At 33.9% G+C, this 18,098-nt stretch overlaps 2 protein-coding genes and 1 non-coding gene across 3 annotated transcripts; 2 read left to right on the plus strand and 1 right to left on the minus strand.

Annotated features, from left to right (window-relative positions):
• Positions 1–242: 242 nt before the first annotated feature.
• LOC139862304 (transcription factor GAMYB-like) lies at positions 243–5,013 on the plus strand. The gene is made up of 3 exons (XM_071850882.1): positions 243–605; positions 2,736–3,705; positions 4,539–5,013. Exons 1-3 carry the CDS (start codon positions 243–245, stop codon positions 4,808–4,810), a joined length of 1,605 nt encoding a protein of 534 aa, XP_071706983.1. The 3' UTR covers positions 4,811–5,013.
• Positions 2,426–2,498, plus strand: TRNAT-CGU (transfer RNA threonine (anticodon CGU)). The gene has a single exon. It is a non-coding gene; the product is annotated as a tRNA-Thr (tRNA).
• A 368-nt stretch (positions 5,014–5,381) lies between the features above and the next one.
• LOC139862645 (uncharacterized) lies at positions 5,382–9,020 on the minus strand. Its single transcript, XM_071851265.1, has 7 exons — positions 8,600–9,020; positions 7,961–8,074; positions 7,713–7,871; positions 7,449–7,610; positions 7,195–7,311; positions 6,522–6,635; positions 5,382–6,185 (listed from the first exon to the last, which is right to left on the minus strand). Exons 1-7 carry the CDS (start codon positions 8,885–8,887, stop codon positions 5,649–5,651), a joined length of 1,491 nt encoding a protein of 496 aa, XP_071707366.1. The 5' UTR covers positions 8,888–9,020; the 3' UTR covers positions 5,382–5,648.
• Positions 9,021–18,098: the final 9,078 nt, after the last annotated feature.

Genomic DNA, 18,098 nt, shown 5'->3' on the forward strand with positions numbered 1-18,098 from the left:
TATTGATATTTAATTGATTAAGAGTCAATTTGCATTTATAACCTTATTAATGCTTAGTAAAGAGTCAATTTGCATTTATAACCTTATTGATCTATAATTTATTTGTTTTTTTAAACACTCAAAACTCACCTACGTAAACACCATCTCTTGCACAATTTATTTGCATAGTCTTTTTATTCCCCATTTTTCACTTGAATCTGTGTGTACTTTTGCTGATGATTATGCATTTGTTTGTTTAAAAGATGAGCAACATGACAAGTGAAAGCGAGGAGAGAATAAATTCCAGAGATTACATCGATTCACCATCAATCGATGAAGCTAGCAGTGAAAGAAACATGGTAGGAAATGCATTACTTAAGAAAGGACCTTGGACATCTGCTGAAGATGCGATTTTAGTCGATTATGTGAATAAGCATGGGGAAGGAAACTGGAATGCAGTTCAAAAGCATTCGGGGCTTTCTCGTTGTGGTAAGAGTTGTAGATTACGGTGGGCTAATCATTTAAGACCCGATCTTAAAAAAGGTGCATTTACACCCGAAGAGGAGCGTCGGATCGTTGAACTTCATGCTAAGATGGGGAACAAATGGGCTCGCATGGCTGTTGAGGTGCATTTCTATCTTTTTCTGTTAGGTTTTGTTATTCTACTATGCTAATATTGCAGGTTGTGTGTAAATTGTTGCTTTTCTTTTAAATTAGTTAATTGTCCTCAGTTGTTATAGCCAGTGTAGTTGCATATCGGTCCTAACTACAATGATTTATGCCATACGATTCACACTTGCCCCTTTCTGTTATAAGATCTGCATATAAGTGGGTCTAAAAATTGCTGTTTGGCGTGTTTTAAACCACAATTCGGGCCACTAACTCTTTTAAAAGCATTTGCATAATATCCTTGTATGTTTTTGTATCAACACGGGCCACAAACTGTTTCAAAAGCCTGCTTTTTCTTCATTTTCCGATTTAGTTCTGTCTCCAAATGAAAAGGTTTCTGCTTGCCTGACATGTTTATCTGACTTTCTTGAACCTGATCTATGACAAGTGTGGGAGGCACGTGCTTAAACTCCCTTTTATTATTTAGACATGCATTCGACCTTGTTACCTGGCGTTAAACTTTTTATTTGTAATGTTCAATACGTGGCCAAATAGATTTTTACGAATGTAGCTATGTTTCGTAGCAACCTATTTTTTTAGTTCTAGGAAACAATCCAAGGTTTTCCCTTTCACGAAAATAGCAATCTGCTTTTTAAATTTTATTTACACAAGGGCTACATCGGCTTATTGTGTTTGTATTCATTTGGAAAATGGGGTTAAAATATTTGACGAAATCTGGGATTTCAAAATCAAATCTCAGCCTTAGGTTAAGTTTTATAATCAGCCTGTTTATTTAATTTTTTTTTTGGATGTTACAGAATTTAAAATAAAAGTCTACATTGGTTTGACTTCAACACCGTGGTTTCATCCGATTGGTTATTTTTCTTAGTTAGTGATTGTTATGAAATTTTTTTTTTTTTTTGGGAAAGTAGATTGCTATTTTTTTTTAATAACTACTTTACTATGAGTTTGAATGTAACAAAGCATGCTGTTATTTTTATGCATTTTACCTTTTTTATAAAACTTGTCTGGATGGCAAGTAAAAAAGAACTGTTGAAATAATGACTTCAGGTCACTTTTAAATTTCATTAGGTAAAAGGTAGAAGGTTTTCCCTGTTCGGGCTACCCGGGAGGGCGAGTAATCCAACCCCATACTCTGATGTACGCAGCCTAGCAGGATTATTCCCTGGCTGTTTCCAACCCTTCCCTAGCCACCACTAAATATTCGTTCCATACGGGATTCGAACCTGAGACCTCTTGCAAGGAACTCAAGACCCCAACCACTGGGCTATCTAGTGATGGTTTCATTGTTATTGTAATTAATGGTCATTGAAATTCAAGGAAAACTAGTTCTTGGATGAAACGTCCATGCTCTTTTAAGCCACTTTCTCTTAAAAAGTGAGTTTACTGATTCAACATTTTACTTTGAGTTCTTAAAGATATGCAGATTTATTAATCTTTTGTTAAGTTTGCTAACGGACCATTTGTATTGGACTGAAAGCTTGTAATGTTACAATTAATTTTTCTTTATGTTCCATGTGTAGTATTCAATAACACCCATTTCTTCAAAAACTTGGTGTAATTCTTTAACTTACATATATTTGTCATTGTACCAACTTGAAGGTACAACCGTACGTGATTTTTAACACGTAGTATGATAAACTATATGAAAAATGAATTCTAATTCTTTTTATACATCTCGATCGCTGCCATTATCACATTTTTGGAAGAACATTTGAGTTATTTGCTGCTGGTCTTTATTAAATCTTCTCCTTTTACATTGATTTTATCCCAATTCAGTTCTGGGAAACTTGCATGTCGAATATATCTTATGTGAGCCTGCTTAGCTCAGAGGGTAGAGCCTCGCATTCGTAATGCGATGGTCATCGGTTCGATTCCGATAGTCGGCTTTTCTTTATTTTATTATTCGATTGCAAAAGTCTACTTCCGGTTTTTAATTTCCCTATGGTGAGGTTTAAATTTCTCAGCTTACAATAATGGGTGGATTTCTAAGTAGTTGTCTAATATTAATCTAAAGCTACAAACTTAATATCAAAAACTGACCCTTGAATCAACTTCAAAATAAGTATAAAAAGTGAATTAATTTGTTATTATGTGTACTAAAATGGCGATTACTTTTCTTTCAGCTACCTGGGCGTACAGATAATGAAATCAAGAATTTCTGGAACACGAGAACCAAAAGAAGACAACGTGCAGGATTACCAATATACCCTCCTGACATTTGTATGCAAACACTAAACGAAAATCATCATAACCAAAACATGGCCACTTTCACAAATGGTGATACATCAAATTCAGAACTCTTCCCAAATATCCCTTTCGACGCCCCTGCTGCCGAGTTCAAAAATTTGGAATTAAATCATGAGTCGTACACCCCAAATATTCTTGATATACCTGGACGCAGTTTTCTCGATATTCCCGGTACCAGCTTTTTCCCAAACGGGCCCGGAGCTACCAGCAGTAATAGTTTTCTTTACCCGTTACTACACCCTCCCAAACGGGTCAGGCGATCCGATACATATCCTCCTTTTGATGATGGTTTTTTCCCGACTGAGATATCATCTTCATATAATCAAAGCTTTAATGGTGACATCATCCCGTCATCATCATCATGTTTGATATCAGGCAGCCATGCCTATTTTAATGGCAACAAATCTTCTTCTTCTGGGCCGACTACGTGGGCCCAGAAGATGGAGCTCCCTTCACTCCAATATGCAACCCGAATGGGTAGCTTTAACGCACCTACTTCGCCACTGCCTTCCCTTGAATCTGTTGATACTTTAATAAAGTCAACTTTGGTTGGTCAAACAAAGTCAGAAACTCCTTCGCATAGGGACAGTGGGCTGTTAGAAGCGGTGCTCTTAGAATCCCAAAATTTGAAAATGTTAAAGAGTAATAATAACTCGAATGCTTCACTTGCGCGTGCTGACATCACCGACAGTTCGTCACAGAATTTGCAAGGGGATGATGATTGGGAAGCGTATGGCGACACGATGTCACCCTTAGGTCATTCGTCTGCTTCTGTTTTCAGTGAATATACTCCTCATATAAGTGGAAGCTCACTCGATGAACATCAGTCTGTTGAGACCATTTCAGGTGACAATATGATTATGATTATGTTATATGATTATGATTATGTTATACACACTGCAATTTGTAATTTTTAATCGGTATTACGTCTTCTCAAATTTCTTTTGTGGGACTTTATAGGCTTATCATTAGCATTGACATTATCATAAGATTAGAAGTGTTGCTCTTTGTTTTTTGTGGTGAGAGACCAAGGGTGGCCAAATGGGTTTGGTTGGGCGGTTTATATCGTCCCAAAACAGTTCTTATTATTCATAAGAGATCTTTGGAGTCAACCACACTATAAATTTCTACTTAAAATGATTTAGGAGGCTTTATGTAATAAAAGCACACTTTGGGCAACTTTTGACCCGTTTGACCTACCTGACCTGTTTTGTCTTTAACTTTGCTGCCTAACTGAAATAGAAATTCAATTGGTATGTCTTTTCTTAGATTTGAATTGCTTGTTATTTGATCACAAAGAAAAAAAAATCCGTTCTTATTTGTGTACAACTTCATATAACATCAATCTGATCAGTTGAAATAAAAGCAGCAAAATGCACAGGTTTGTAGCAGGTCAAAACCGCTTTGTTTAGTGCAGGTCAATATGGGTTTTTGACTTTTTCGGTTGGGTCTGACCTACAATCATTTTCTTTAATCCAATTTGTACCTTCAACAAATAATATATGTGCTATAGGAGATATGTATCTGAATACATTTAGAATGACTGCATGGCACTCTGCCTGTTTGACCCGTTTCTTTTTAAGTTAAATCCTTTACGCAAATCAACTCATTTATAAGTAATTTGTTTTTGGCACCCGGCTCAGTTTCTGAAATTTGTTTATGTTATTTCTGATGTGAAGTTAAGCAAGAAGTAGAGGAATCTGGTGCCAAGCAATTTGATACAGAGGATCACAAACCAAACCAGATAAACTATTCGAGACCAGATTTTCTTCTGGGTTCAAACTGGTTTGGGTCCAGTTCAAATGGTGTGACCCGTAACAAAGATCATTGTGCAGTTAGCGACCCAATTCGTGCACTTCTTGGTGATGATTTTTGCAGCAACTCGGGACAATATGAGTCTGACAAATGGGAAGACATATCTGATATCTGCAAAGGGTCAGCAAACCGTTAAATAGTTGCATATTTTTCTTCAATGCTAAATGTTACAGTAAACTACCTTTCTTGATTCAATTTTAATTGACTATTTGATGAACCATGTAAAGTAGTCATTGTGAGATACTCATTTGGTTATATGTTGACTGCTCTTATGAGGTCAGCTAGGATTTGTGGCTCATTTTTTATGTACCTTGAACAGTTGAATTTCCGCTGATCATTATGACGTTAAAACAAATTCGCTAAATAGAGTTGAATAATATGCGACTGGTACTATAATGTTGCAGTTTTTGTTCCTACTGATTGATGCAATAATCAAGTTACAATGTTGATTCTATGATAACAATCACGCGTACTATGTGCTATATATGATGTTAATTGCATGATAACAATAGTTTGTTTGCATGATCCATTGTTATTTGTTAGCGCAATCAGTTGAACCAATGTAATCCCCTTTTTTGCAACATGTATCTGCTTTCTACTCCCTCTATATGTTTCACATGTTCAAAGCATGAGTTTCAGTTCTATCTCACAAGACAATAAAAGGGATTACATGTGAAAGAATTTAAATTTAAATGAAAATTATGCCATCAAATAAATAATAAAGTATCATTTAATCAAGTAGCCCCCAACCAGCATTCAACACAGATTGAGAGATATCCAAAAAGTAAATATCTTTTCCCAAAATACAATTTTATATTAGAAAAACTTACCCCCTTGCAATAAATGACCTAGAACTAGAACAAGAACCATAACAACAGATTAAGAAATATCCATTTGATGTTTGAAGGTGTACACGAACAGTCTTCGAATCTATCATGTTTTACAATCCTCACGAGGTGAACAAACATGTGTAACTAATAATCCCAACTATATTCTCTATTCCCATAATTACTCGAGTTGCCAAATCTTGATGCTGAAAACCTTTGCTGATATCCACTAGAACCTACTGGACTATCATATTGATGATACCTTCTCCCATTGTTAACGTAACCTAAATTATAACCACCGCCGCCGCCACTACTACCGCCACCGCCACCATGGTATCTATCGTTAAACTTATAACCATAATCACCATGGTATCTATCAATAGAATTATTATAACCGCTACCTCCATGGAATCTATCATTAAATTTATTATTATACTTAGCTGTTGGCGTTTTAGGAGATCCCCGAGCATGATTATTATTATTATTATCATAGTCCCCGGGATGTTCTGTCATCCAACCACCCCTACCCCTCGGTTTTGTTTGAGATGGACTTGGTTGTACATATTGAGTTTTATTCTTTTTACGAGCATTACCAAAATCAGGTGGGACCGACCTCACCCCTATATGATTTCCATAATTGCCCTTCTTCCTAGGACTCGAGAACTCCCCTTTCCTCTTCTCCTTCTGAAATAAAAAAGATAAACTAAACCATTTTAATAATAGTTGCAAGAACATAGACTAACAGAGGTATTCATTTAGACCCACTTACTAACAACTGGGCTGACTGACGGGCCAAATGGGTAAGCAATTTTAACCATCATACAATGGTAGCAAGTGCAAAAACCAGTAGAAAACATTACAACCCGGTTTACCTAAATATAATTTGATTCCAATTATATTTATCTTAGTCTGGTCAAGTAGGCAAAATACTAAATTGAACTTTTGGCTGGAACGAAACAGGTCAAAGAGGGTCAAACTGGTTAGAATCCATATACCAGAAACAGTAGACAAAACGGTTACCTTTTCCTTAGCAGAATTAGTACATTTACGAGCCATATGGCCTTCCTGACCACACTTAAAGCAGGAACTAGGTGTCCCAGTACTGGTTGCTTCTGCATGCACTCTGGCACATTCCTGAAAAAAAAAAAAAATTATGTAAGACCGTTTAATAACTCCAAAAGAACAAATGGGTTAAAACCATATGACCTGTAGTATACTGCATTTACACCAAGGGTAGTGAGATTTACGCCACAACAACATAGAACACTAACAAACTACTAACTCATATGTAAATATATAATACAGGTCAAGATGTATGTATGCATGTGTCAAGTCATCAATAAAACAGACAGTTATATACGGAGTATTATCTTGGAATATGGTATATGGACAACTATAGGTGTTATCTATTTTACTCTGTAGTTGCTTCCTGTTTATATACTTTCTGTTATCTTTTTTAATTCGTTGTTAGATAAAAGATACTGTTACTATTTCTTTTATAGTTTTACATCAGTTAACTATAAACAACTCTCCCAATCAATTAGTCAAGCTGTGTAATAAGTCTAATACTATGTATACTTTGTGCAAGTTCTTTAACATTACTGAGGATAGATTTAACAATAGTTAAGCATATGTCAAGTACCACAATAAGATATTGCAATAGATGCTATAAAAATAGTATCGGAGAACTTACCCAGCCAGAATGGCCCAACTGGCCACATCTGTAACAAGAAACCTCCAGTGGACCTTCATCAGTATAGTTAACACAACAAAGATGGCCAAAGCACTTGCATATATAGCATTGTATCTCCTGATACAAGGCCACAATAGTATAAATCATTCATTGAAAGACTTGGTTAATTACATAATTAAGAAGATGTATAGTGACTTAAATGTACCCAATATATAATATACTATAATTGTTGAAAGTATTAAGGTGATACTAACCTTGAGGTCATCTGCAGAATACTTGGCCTTGCAGGTAAACATTTCATGCCCTGAACCACCACATTTCAAACATAATTTCGTAATTTGAGATCCGTAATTAGATTTTTCTGGGCAATCTTTCGCACGGTGGCCACTTTTTTTGCAGATAAAGCAGTCTTTCCCCTGCAAAAAAGAAAAGAAAACATTTATGCTCAAAAAGATCCAGTTTTTGTGAAGTTTGGAAGAAAAAAAAAATTCTATTAAATAAACTTAACAATTCCTAACCTTGTTGCATTCCTTAACATTGTGCTCAAAACTGCCACAAACAAAACAAGGTTTCTTACGTTTAGCAGATGTACAATTTGCAGCTGTATGGCCACCTTCACCACAATTATAGCAATTTCCCCAACTATTATCTGGAGGATCAAAATATCTCGGGCCCCTCTGAATATCAATTAACATATATACATCACATTAACTGTATAATCTCAACAGGTCTGACTTTTCAAATTATAGTTATTTACTCAACTCACAAGAAGCTTTCGAAGAACAATATTATCAGATTTCTCAGAAGGATCAGTCTCAACTATCGCGTCAGTCTCTTTTGGTGCACCATCCTCTACTTTAATCTCCACAGTTTCTTCAACCTGATACAGTAACAAAGTTATAAACTTGAATATGAAAACTTGTTTCATAAGTCCTAAAAATAACAATAACACAACATTGGGAGTTTCTTTTTCTAACAGTTCATCTGCTTATTTGCATTCTTCAACCTTTCAATGAAGAAAGAACTATGCTCAGCTGCCTATCTAAAGTGAAATAATTTGTTATCAATAATGACCAGGTTCAGATTGCTCATGTCAACCAACTGTTTAAATTCATAGTTCTGTTCAGTTGCAGCATAATTACTATTACGAATCATCTTCTTCTTCCTAGACTGACTAATCTTGAACATTAAACTCATAGTTATAAAAATCTATTAATAAACTAAACAGACACCAATTACTATTCCTAAATTCACTACCTAACCTGAATGGAAACACAAATAACCATAAAAACAACTCCCAAATAAATCAAAACAAACAAACAATATCCAGCATTAAATCAATCCACTACAACAATTACTCACTAATCACTTATATCAATAACGATAAAAAGATACAATATCTTACCACATCATCTTGTATCTTCATCTTCTTCTTCTTCTTCTTCTTCTTCTTAACCTTTGTCTTCTTAGCCTTTTTGTTGACAGCAGGTGATGAAGATGATGATGAAGGATTGGTGTTGGATTGTTCATTAGCACAAGCTCTTAACATTGATTTTTGTACAATTTTTAAACTTAAATCTTCATCTGCTTCATCATCGCTGCTGCTCAATATAATCGGTTCATGTTCTTCTTCCTCGGATAAATTAGGGTTCGATTTTGGGAGTCTGGACTTCCTTTTACCAGATCTGGCCATGTTAAAATAATTTGTGACTGTAATTAGGATTCGAATAAATGTAAGCAGCGATTGAATTGTGTGTGTATGGGGGGTTTTTGGGGGTTTGATAGAAGAAACCCTAACCCTTGTTGCCGCCTGGATGTTATTACGGCTTTTTGAACGTTGTTGTAAAACCACAAATTTAACAGATTATTATTTTAAACGTAGGGTTATTTTTGATAAAACTAGGCTAAAATTTATTTATTGTTTTGGTTAGTAATGGCTCAAAGGATTGATATATAGATAGTTCATTGGTAGTTGTTTTCTAGGTACGAGTCTCATTGAAGTTCTTTTTGTCTTTTTTGTTGAATTCGTTTTCTTTTTGAAAACGTGTTCACTTTATATAAAGTTATCGTTTTTTATTCAAACAAAAAATCTATATTTAACAACGTTTTTTTTATATTTATTTATTTATTTATTATTACAGTATTACTTTTATGTGGAGTTTAGTTTATTTTAAAACTTTAATCTAATCTAAATAAAGAGCTATGATTAAAGGTTTGAGTATTTCAAATTGGAGAGATAATAACTATTGGATTTTACGCATCTCATTTGTTTTTTAAAATTTTAAAGTCAATACAATTAATTATAAACTTGATAGCGGTGAAATATGCAATGTAGTAGAATTTTTTGTGGACTTTTAACTAGTGTTAGCATTAGATAGTTGTAAAAAAATTTAAGTGACATCATTGTATAGCGTAAATCTTTTTAGGCTTTAAACTAGTGATATTCTAAACTACGATTCCTAGATCCGCCAATGTATCTTACAAGTTTAGTTACAAACGAGGAAAAGGTCAGTAGCGCGTTACACTCGAGGACCGTGCATTTGGCATTTTTAAAGTTTATAACAATAGTTGTTATAATAGTAGTTGTTATAGGTGATAATTTCGTTCAAGAAAAAATAACGTAAAGGTGATGTTGCATAATCTGAAAGCGAGTACGACAATAAAACAATCCTTTAAGGGATTTTGAACTCATTTCTTTAAGTTGATTTGTAGCAAGTGAACCTTTTTGATTAGGTCACTTTCCTTTCTTTTTTTTCTCATACATTACATGATTGACACCTTTGTTATTATGAATGACCGAAGACGTTCGTAACAGCTTTAGCATTCAGTTATGAATATGTTATTTAAATTCGCTTAATGACTTTAATTACGCATTAATAGTTGTTAATTACAAGTTTAATGGTTGCGTTAATGGCATGAGTAATGTCGTTGGCTATAAAATCAGGCCTCTAGTTGGCATGAGTAATCTCGTTGGCTATAAAATCCGGCCTCTAGTTCTTGCACAAACACAGGAAATAAATGAGCACACAAAAGCCTATCAATTTTTATGTTCTCATATACACAGTAAGGCCTCTCCATTCTGGTTATTTTCAGTCTAGTCTTCAACTCCTACAATATGATGCTTCGGACTGGTCATTTTATGGTTGATTCTCAACTACTTACGTTTGGTTGTCACTATGTTAGGCTATATGAAGCAACTTGGGATCTTGTCGGTGTGGGCGTGTGGCGTACACTCGGGAAGAAACAGAGGCTATGGTAGTCCAGTCCAGATTGAAATGGTTGATGGGCCTAATGACTAGGGTGAAATGTTGGAACGCCATGTTTGGAATTTCATATACTATTTGGTAAACTTTTTTTTTTCTTAATAGAATGTACCGGGTTGACCAAAACACATTGTCCATATTTTGTGTTTTAAATATGCCTATACGTGCATCCAGTAACCAAAAAATATGTTACTAACCATATTATTTGTTGTTGTTTTGAATATTATCACTAAGTTTTGGTCTATTAGGGTCAAAGTTGGTTAAACTTTTGAGATAGATGGTACCAAAATAAAATTGTGTTATTGTACTTTATTTGACTTCACTTGAACTTTACAAAAGATGTTGTGAACTTGTGATTGACTTTAATCTTTTGCAACTTACATCTCACATGCCACTTGGAAAATACATAAACTTGCACAACGTAAATACATGATGGCATGTGGTCATGATAGAATTTTATAATTGTTGATGTTTGAACTAGCTAACTATCAGTCAATATCACTCTTAGAAGTTAGAACGTACCATAAGCCACCGACCGTAAAGTAAGAAAAAATAAGTTTGAATAAAGAACTTACAAATACTTTTTTGTTCTTATTGTTAAAGGTATCCAACCCTGTTTCAAGTTAGAACCAATTTGGTTCGGAACTAAACTACCACCCGATCAAGCATTCTTTATTTCATTGGCTCTTGAGACATGGTTTTGACAATAACAACAATACACTATATCCCAAAGTAATGTACATAAGTATGTCTTTTTTATACATATAGATTTAATATTTATTACTAGGAATTATTTAGTAGAAAGTATACAGTTATCGTTTTAGTATATGTTGATTAGTTAGTTTCGTTACCAATAGATTTAACGAGATCCGGATCGGCCCGCGTGTTGCGACGGGGCCTTCCGGGCTGCATATTCATAGTTAACGTAGCGTAATGTATTTACAGAATCGAAAACGGCCCATGTGTTAAGCTGTGTTTTAGATGTCGGTGTGTTTAGCGTTTTTTTTAAAAGGTGTCCGTTTCGCGTATAGTTAATTGCGTTGTGTTCGTAAAAGTATTCCGAGTTGAATAGTGGTGACAGAAAAGTTTAACGCTCGGCAAGCGGGAATATATGACCCGGTAAAAATGTTGGTGAAGTTTGTCTAAAAATTTTTAGTAGAATAATAATATGACGGTTTATACCCCTGAAGAAATTGTATTTTGAATGATAGTTGAGGAGGTTTGTTTCTAAATGTGGTGTGAGTTGTCGTATTCATCTTGATGAAACGACCAAAATCCTGAACATTTTTAGTATATAGGGTAAGGTTTGTTTCTAAATGTGGTGTGAGTTGTCGTATTCATCTTGATGAAACGACCAAAATCCTGAACATTTTTAGTATATAGGGTAAATAAATATTTATTACTATAAGATGTACATGAATTTGTGGTTGATAATTCTCATCTCATGTACATGACTTTGTGGTTGATAGTTCTCATCTCATATACATGAATTGGTGTAACAACCCTGATTTTTCCGTTACTTTCGTTAACCTTCCGTTAGTTTATTTAACGGCGATTATTTAACTTTTATGTGTTTATGTGTAATAAATGCGTACTTGATCTTCGGAGTGTTTTAATAATTAATATGGGTTGATAATAATTCGAATAAATATTTCGGATAATGAAATACGATAAAAACGATACGATTTTGATCATAGCTTTTTGAGCAACGAAACGCTCGGGTTTATTTTAATAATTAATTTTATTAATTATTAACTTTTTAAAATATTTAATTTATTGGGTCTTTAATAAATTAAACGATTGGTTGCGTTTAATGATCGGGTTAGCGTTCCGGGCCTTCGGTACGACTAAACGACACTTAAAACGAGCCACAAATACACGGAATTTCAAAACGAGAGCCCGGGACACCATGGTGGGTCCCAATCGGCCGAACCCCCTCTCCCCACCCCTTATATTTTAATTTTTGCAACTTAGGGGACTTATTTGTAATTAGTATTAGTTAAACCCTAATATAAATTAGAGTGTAAGCCAAATTTATCAAACCCTCACAAGGAAAAAGGCACCAGTCGATTTCTTCCTCCCTCCCCATACCGTCGACCTCCATCACCACTACCACCATTCAATTTTCACTTTTTGATAAAACCTTGAACACGAAAGTTGTAATTCCCGATCTCCTCTACGCGTTGGTGTATTTAATTTAGCGATCAAAGGTATAATTGCATAAACCCTAATTCTTAAAATCAGAATTTTATTAAAGTTTCATAGTTATGTTGTCAATTGCTCAAGTCTATACGCGTACTTGTTAATTGTAATCGTTATTTTGATTGTTTGATGCGCTAGTGTTTAAAAATGAATTTGTAATTGTTTGATCAGAAAAATTAAGTTTTCCAAATGCTAATTATTATGTTATAATCATATTCCTTGCGAAAAACTATTGAGTTTAGGCTTTGGATTCGCTTGATTTCGTTTCCGTATGATTAAGTTATGTCGATTTGAATTATCGTTGTGTTTTTGTTGCTTGATCAGAAATCTGGTATTTATAGAAAACGAATTGGCATGTGAGACTTATATTACTGGAAAGATAATTTAAAAACACTCAAGTTAGACTAGTATATCATGTCGTTTGCTTATGTATAGCCCGAGATATGCTAGAATTAGTGTAAATGTAGTTTTATACAGCACTTGCATGAAAATAACCTTGTATGATAAAATGTGTTAATTTCTGTGATTAAAGCTTTGCATATTTGAAAAGTAGACAAAAAGTACTTCATCTTTCATGTGGATATCATAGGCTAATTGTATCTAGATCTTCGGATAATCGTATGCGAATGTGACTAACTAAATGAGAATCGAATCTGTAAATTGCACACGGTTTTGTACTCTGTGGATTTTGTGAATTGTTTGAGCATGTATGCTTCTGGAAAATGGAACTTAACATGATATTTGACTTATTGTTAGTTTATGTCAATCTCTGAAACCTTATGCATTAGGCACGATAGAGCCATACTTTATGTGAATTTTGATTTGAGCTGAAAACTGAATGTTCAACTTGCACGAATAAACTGTACAAATTGGCTAAACAAAAGTTTCTAGATTTTTGATATGTGTTACTTTGATCTGTCTTTGAACTATATCCACTGGTATTGTATCAATTTCATGTTCCTAACTCCGGTTATAGTCGAAATGAAATCAGTGCGCGGTCAAAAACTGACCTGGCAAACCCCAAATGTATCCCTTCTGATTCCTGACTTTTAATTGTCGTATGAGTCCCTGGCCGGACTTTTTGGAATAGATTTTAAGTATATTGTTGATCTGGAGTTTTTCATATTTACTTGAATTTTTTACTATGAGATAATGTACTAAGTATGCTACGTGTTCATGAATTTTGTGCGTGACGATAAACTGAAATTGTGAAAATGATCATTCATGACCTAAAACGTATTGTTTGACTTAGGGTTGACATGTTGACCAATATTTGACATGAACCTACTGATGTTGACTTTAGTTGACTACTTTGACCAAGTTTGACTTTCGGTTTGACTTCGGTTGACTTTGTTTGACTTGCATGATATAGTTGACTTTTACTTTGAAACGCGTCGAGTCGAGCAATAAGACAACGTACACTATGAAACTACACTTATTTAAGATACATATATTGACCAACCTACATACGTATACTTAGGTTGTCTTACTCAGTTGTAAACCGTACAAGTCGTTTGTTTTTCAATTTGAGCTTATTCAAAGGTGAGTCTACAGTCCCGCTTTTTACATGTTTTCAGGGATGAGAATACACGCTATTATATTTACATTTTCAAATACTTTTATATTTACATGAGTACTACACATATGCATAATGAGTTTGTTCAAAAAGCCTCTAGCTTGAATACTTTTAATACCATCGGTGTAAGCACAATTTAGATGGACGGATCCATTAGGTTGACAACCTCACCAGCTATAAAAATAGTGGTGCATTTACTTTGAACATTAAATACATTTGAACAAGTGTATAACATTTTACGAGGTAAGGTCGGGTATAGTGGTTTCTATACTCGGGTCATTGCTAGTATTCAGGTGCTCGGTTTATGCAGACGATAGAATCTCGTGGTCAAGGGAACTAAACTATTTTTCTGATAACTGTTTTTCAGATACTGCTACATTACTTTAAACCTGTAGATTCACCAACATTATTTGTTGACCTGTTTTTGCGTGTTGTTATTCTCAGGTCCTTAAGAGGTATGCTTCCGCTGTGTTTGCTGCATGACTGGCCGTGGAGTCATCATTTGATTTTAAAGAACATTATTTACTTTCGCATTTAAAACTTTTATACTATTTAAATACTGTTGGCTTGTGGTTACGATCACAACAGTGTTTCTATTTTGGGATCATTGACTTATGTTTTTGAAAGTTAATTTTTAAATAAAATTAAATGCTACTACATTAAACGTCTCATATAGAGGGCGTAACTGTTAACTGTGGGACCGGAATTAACACGCCATCAGATGGTAATTTGGCGTGGTGTTATAGTTGGTATCAGAGCTAACGGTTCGTAGGGAAACTAGGACTTGCATTAGTGTGTCTGATTTGGTCATTAGAATACCTTGATGAGTCTAGACTACGACCGGGACTTAGTCATTACATGAGTACTTTGTGACTAACGTTATTTACTTGACTAATCTGTTTTGTTTGTGTTCTTGTACTATGAGTTAGATGTCACACAGTCACAGGATTCAGGAAGCAGTGACAGCGACTCCAGTGTGGCTGAGGTGAATTGTGATGACCCGGAAAATTTTGACTTGTTCTGAACCAAATTCTCGACATGGTTTAATATTTCTGACACGATAAGCAAAGTCTGTTAAACTGAATCTCACAAATTTTGAACTATTCAATTACCCTTCGATTGTTCTCAATGATTCGCGAACAATTATATGTAAATAGATACATATACTATAACTTGAAAACGTAACAAAGTGTTAAGTAAATGATACTGTGCATTAAACTTATAGGTTGGATTATCTGATTGATATATTCAACTACGGAGTTAAAAGATTATGACAAACGATTCAAGTAAAAGATATTTACTGAGTCTCTTAAGGATTATGATATTATTACGGGTCTCTGTTGAGAGGTCCACGTTGATTTGAGAAATCATTCATTTTTAACGGTATTCGGAAAATGGTAAAGTGTTAGATAATGAAAGTTAGATAAAAGTTAATGGAGAACTAAACTGCATAATATTAAATTGGTTTTGTTTCAAATGTGCGAGAACGTGTTTCGATATAATAAGATTGGTTAATTAAGTGTATTTGTTTAAATAACACATACGATAAATAAGTAATATTAACTGTTAGAATTAGTTATATGAATAATGTGCGATGTGCATTTTATAACATGTTTATTAATATTGAAATTATATATTTAATAATACTATAAAATATAATATTAACTTGGTCATAAAATGAATTGTTATTATATATATATTAACAAATAACGAGACGGTAATTTATAGAAGTAAATGACCAAAACACTCAAATGTATAAGTTGTACTTTGAGTGGTATAGTTATGGATAATTTAAGTTTATATTTTGGCAAAGGTACGAGTCACAAAACGAAAAGTACTAGTTTTCTCAGCATACGAAAGGGCGTTCGAAAAACTGGAACCGGGACATAAGTCGAGCGACAACGTACGACTTATCGGAACAAAAATTACAAGTCAACTATGCACGTGAATTTAATATAATATATAATTAATTATATAATTTAAATATATTATATTTATATTATTAAAACATGTCGACAAACAAGAAAACAAAAATTTGTGAGCTGGAATCTGAGGCCATGCGATCGCATGACCACAAGCCTAGAAATCTATGCGATCGCATGGAGGCAAAAATCTGGCCTGATGCTATAAAATGGCATTTTGCTCGACACTTATCACACATATATTCTTATTATTACTCCGTATGAAATATATATATATATATATATATATATATATATATATATATATATTATTTATATTATTATTAAGATTAATATTATTATTAATCTTATTATTATTAGTAGTATTAGTACATAAAATACTACGACGAGGTCATGAGCGTGTCACTTTCAAAATGGGTTTCGAGCGGGATAGAGCTAAGGAAATTATGGGTTATAACTATGGAAGTTATGGGTAATGTTCATGGGTATTATTTCGCAAGTCAAACCTAGTGTTTATCATCTCCATTACGTCTACGTACTTTTCTGAAATATTGAATCACAATATTGATACGTAAGCATTTATATTTTATCTTTTATAAATTAATAGTGTATACATGTCTAGTGCTCGAGTATATATATTTATACATGTTTGTATGCTAAATTTCGTCGTTAAACGGTTTATAATGAATCACGAATTAAATACATATATTACTGGTAAAAGGTATATGATATACATGTTTTTGAAAAGCTGGCGAAAAATCAGTAACTTTTCATTTAGACACCGAATAGTTTCGATGAACGGATTAAAAGATATGATCAACTGAATTATGACTGACGTTAATTGAAATTTCTTTTGAATCTGCAATTAAGATTTAAACAACTTGTTTACGAGATTGATAAAATGGATTTTTGAATATTACCAACCGAGTAAATGAATCCTTATTTAAGGTACGTCTCGTTTTGTTGAACTATTGTCAAAAATGACTTTTTGAAATGACTTTTGATAAACTTTTGTATGTCGATCTCGAGCATTAGGATTATGATACAATATGACCTGACCTAGCTTGATAGACATTTATTGACCAACATATGTTCTCTAGGTTGAGATCTACGATTATTTGATATTCCGAGTTTCGATCACATTACGATGAACAACTTTATGTGCTGCTAAGGTGAGTTTCATTTGCCCCTTTTACTCTTTACATTTTTGGGCTGAGAATACATGCAAATGCTTTATTAACTGTTTTACAATATTTATATGCGTGAGTTTCATTGCTCCCTTTTTAATCGCTTTTGCAATATATATTTTTGGGCTGAGAATACATGCAATTTATTTTAAACACAATGGATACAAGTACATATTTAATTCTACACTGATTTTGAACCGAAAATCCCTTAGCTTTGGTAACTAGTAACTACCAGTACATAGGATATGGACTGGTGGGCGCGAATAACAGTATATGGATCCATAGGGCTTGACATCCCCGTCCGAGCTAGAGCACTAGCCTTTTAACGGACGTGTGTTATTTGAGTTTAGGACACGTTGGTTTGCGTGTATTAAAATGAATGGGGTATTTATCATTATAACGTTAAAGCTTAGTTACCAGGGTGCTCTGTTATGTAGAATCTATTGATAAACGTTTCTGGATGAAACAACTGAAATCTTGTGATCCACTTTTATATACAGATTATGCGAAAACTAAAACTAAGAACTCACCAACCTTTGTGTTGACACTTGTTAGCATGTTTATTCTCAGGTTCCCTAGAAGTCTTCCGCTGTTTGCTTATATGTTATACAAGCTATGTGCATGGAGTCTTACATGACATATTTTTCGAGGAAACGTTGCATTCACCAAATCATCACCATGTATCTTATTTTGAATGCATTTTCAATGGAAGTACTATTGTAAACTATTATTACGGTGATTGTCTATATGTAGA

The sequence above is a fragment of the Rutidosis leptorrhynchoides genome, chromosome 8 (genome assembly GCF_046630445.1).
Source record: "Rutidosis leptorrhynchoides isolate AG116_Rl617_1_P2 chromosome 8, CSIRO_AGI_Rlap_v1, whole genome shotgun sequence".
Classification (NCBI taxonomy): Eukaryota; Viridiplantae; Streptophyta; class Magnoliopsida; order Asterales; family Asteraceae; genus Rutidosis; species Rutidosis leptorrhynchoides.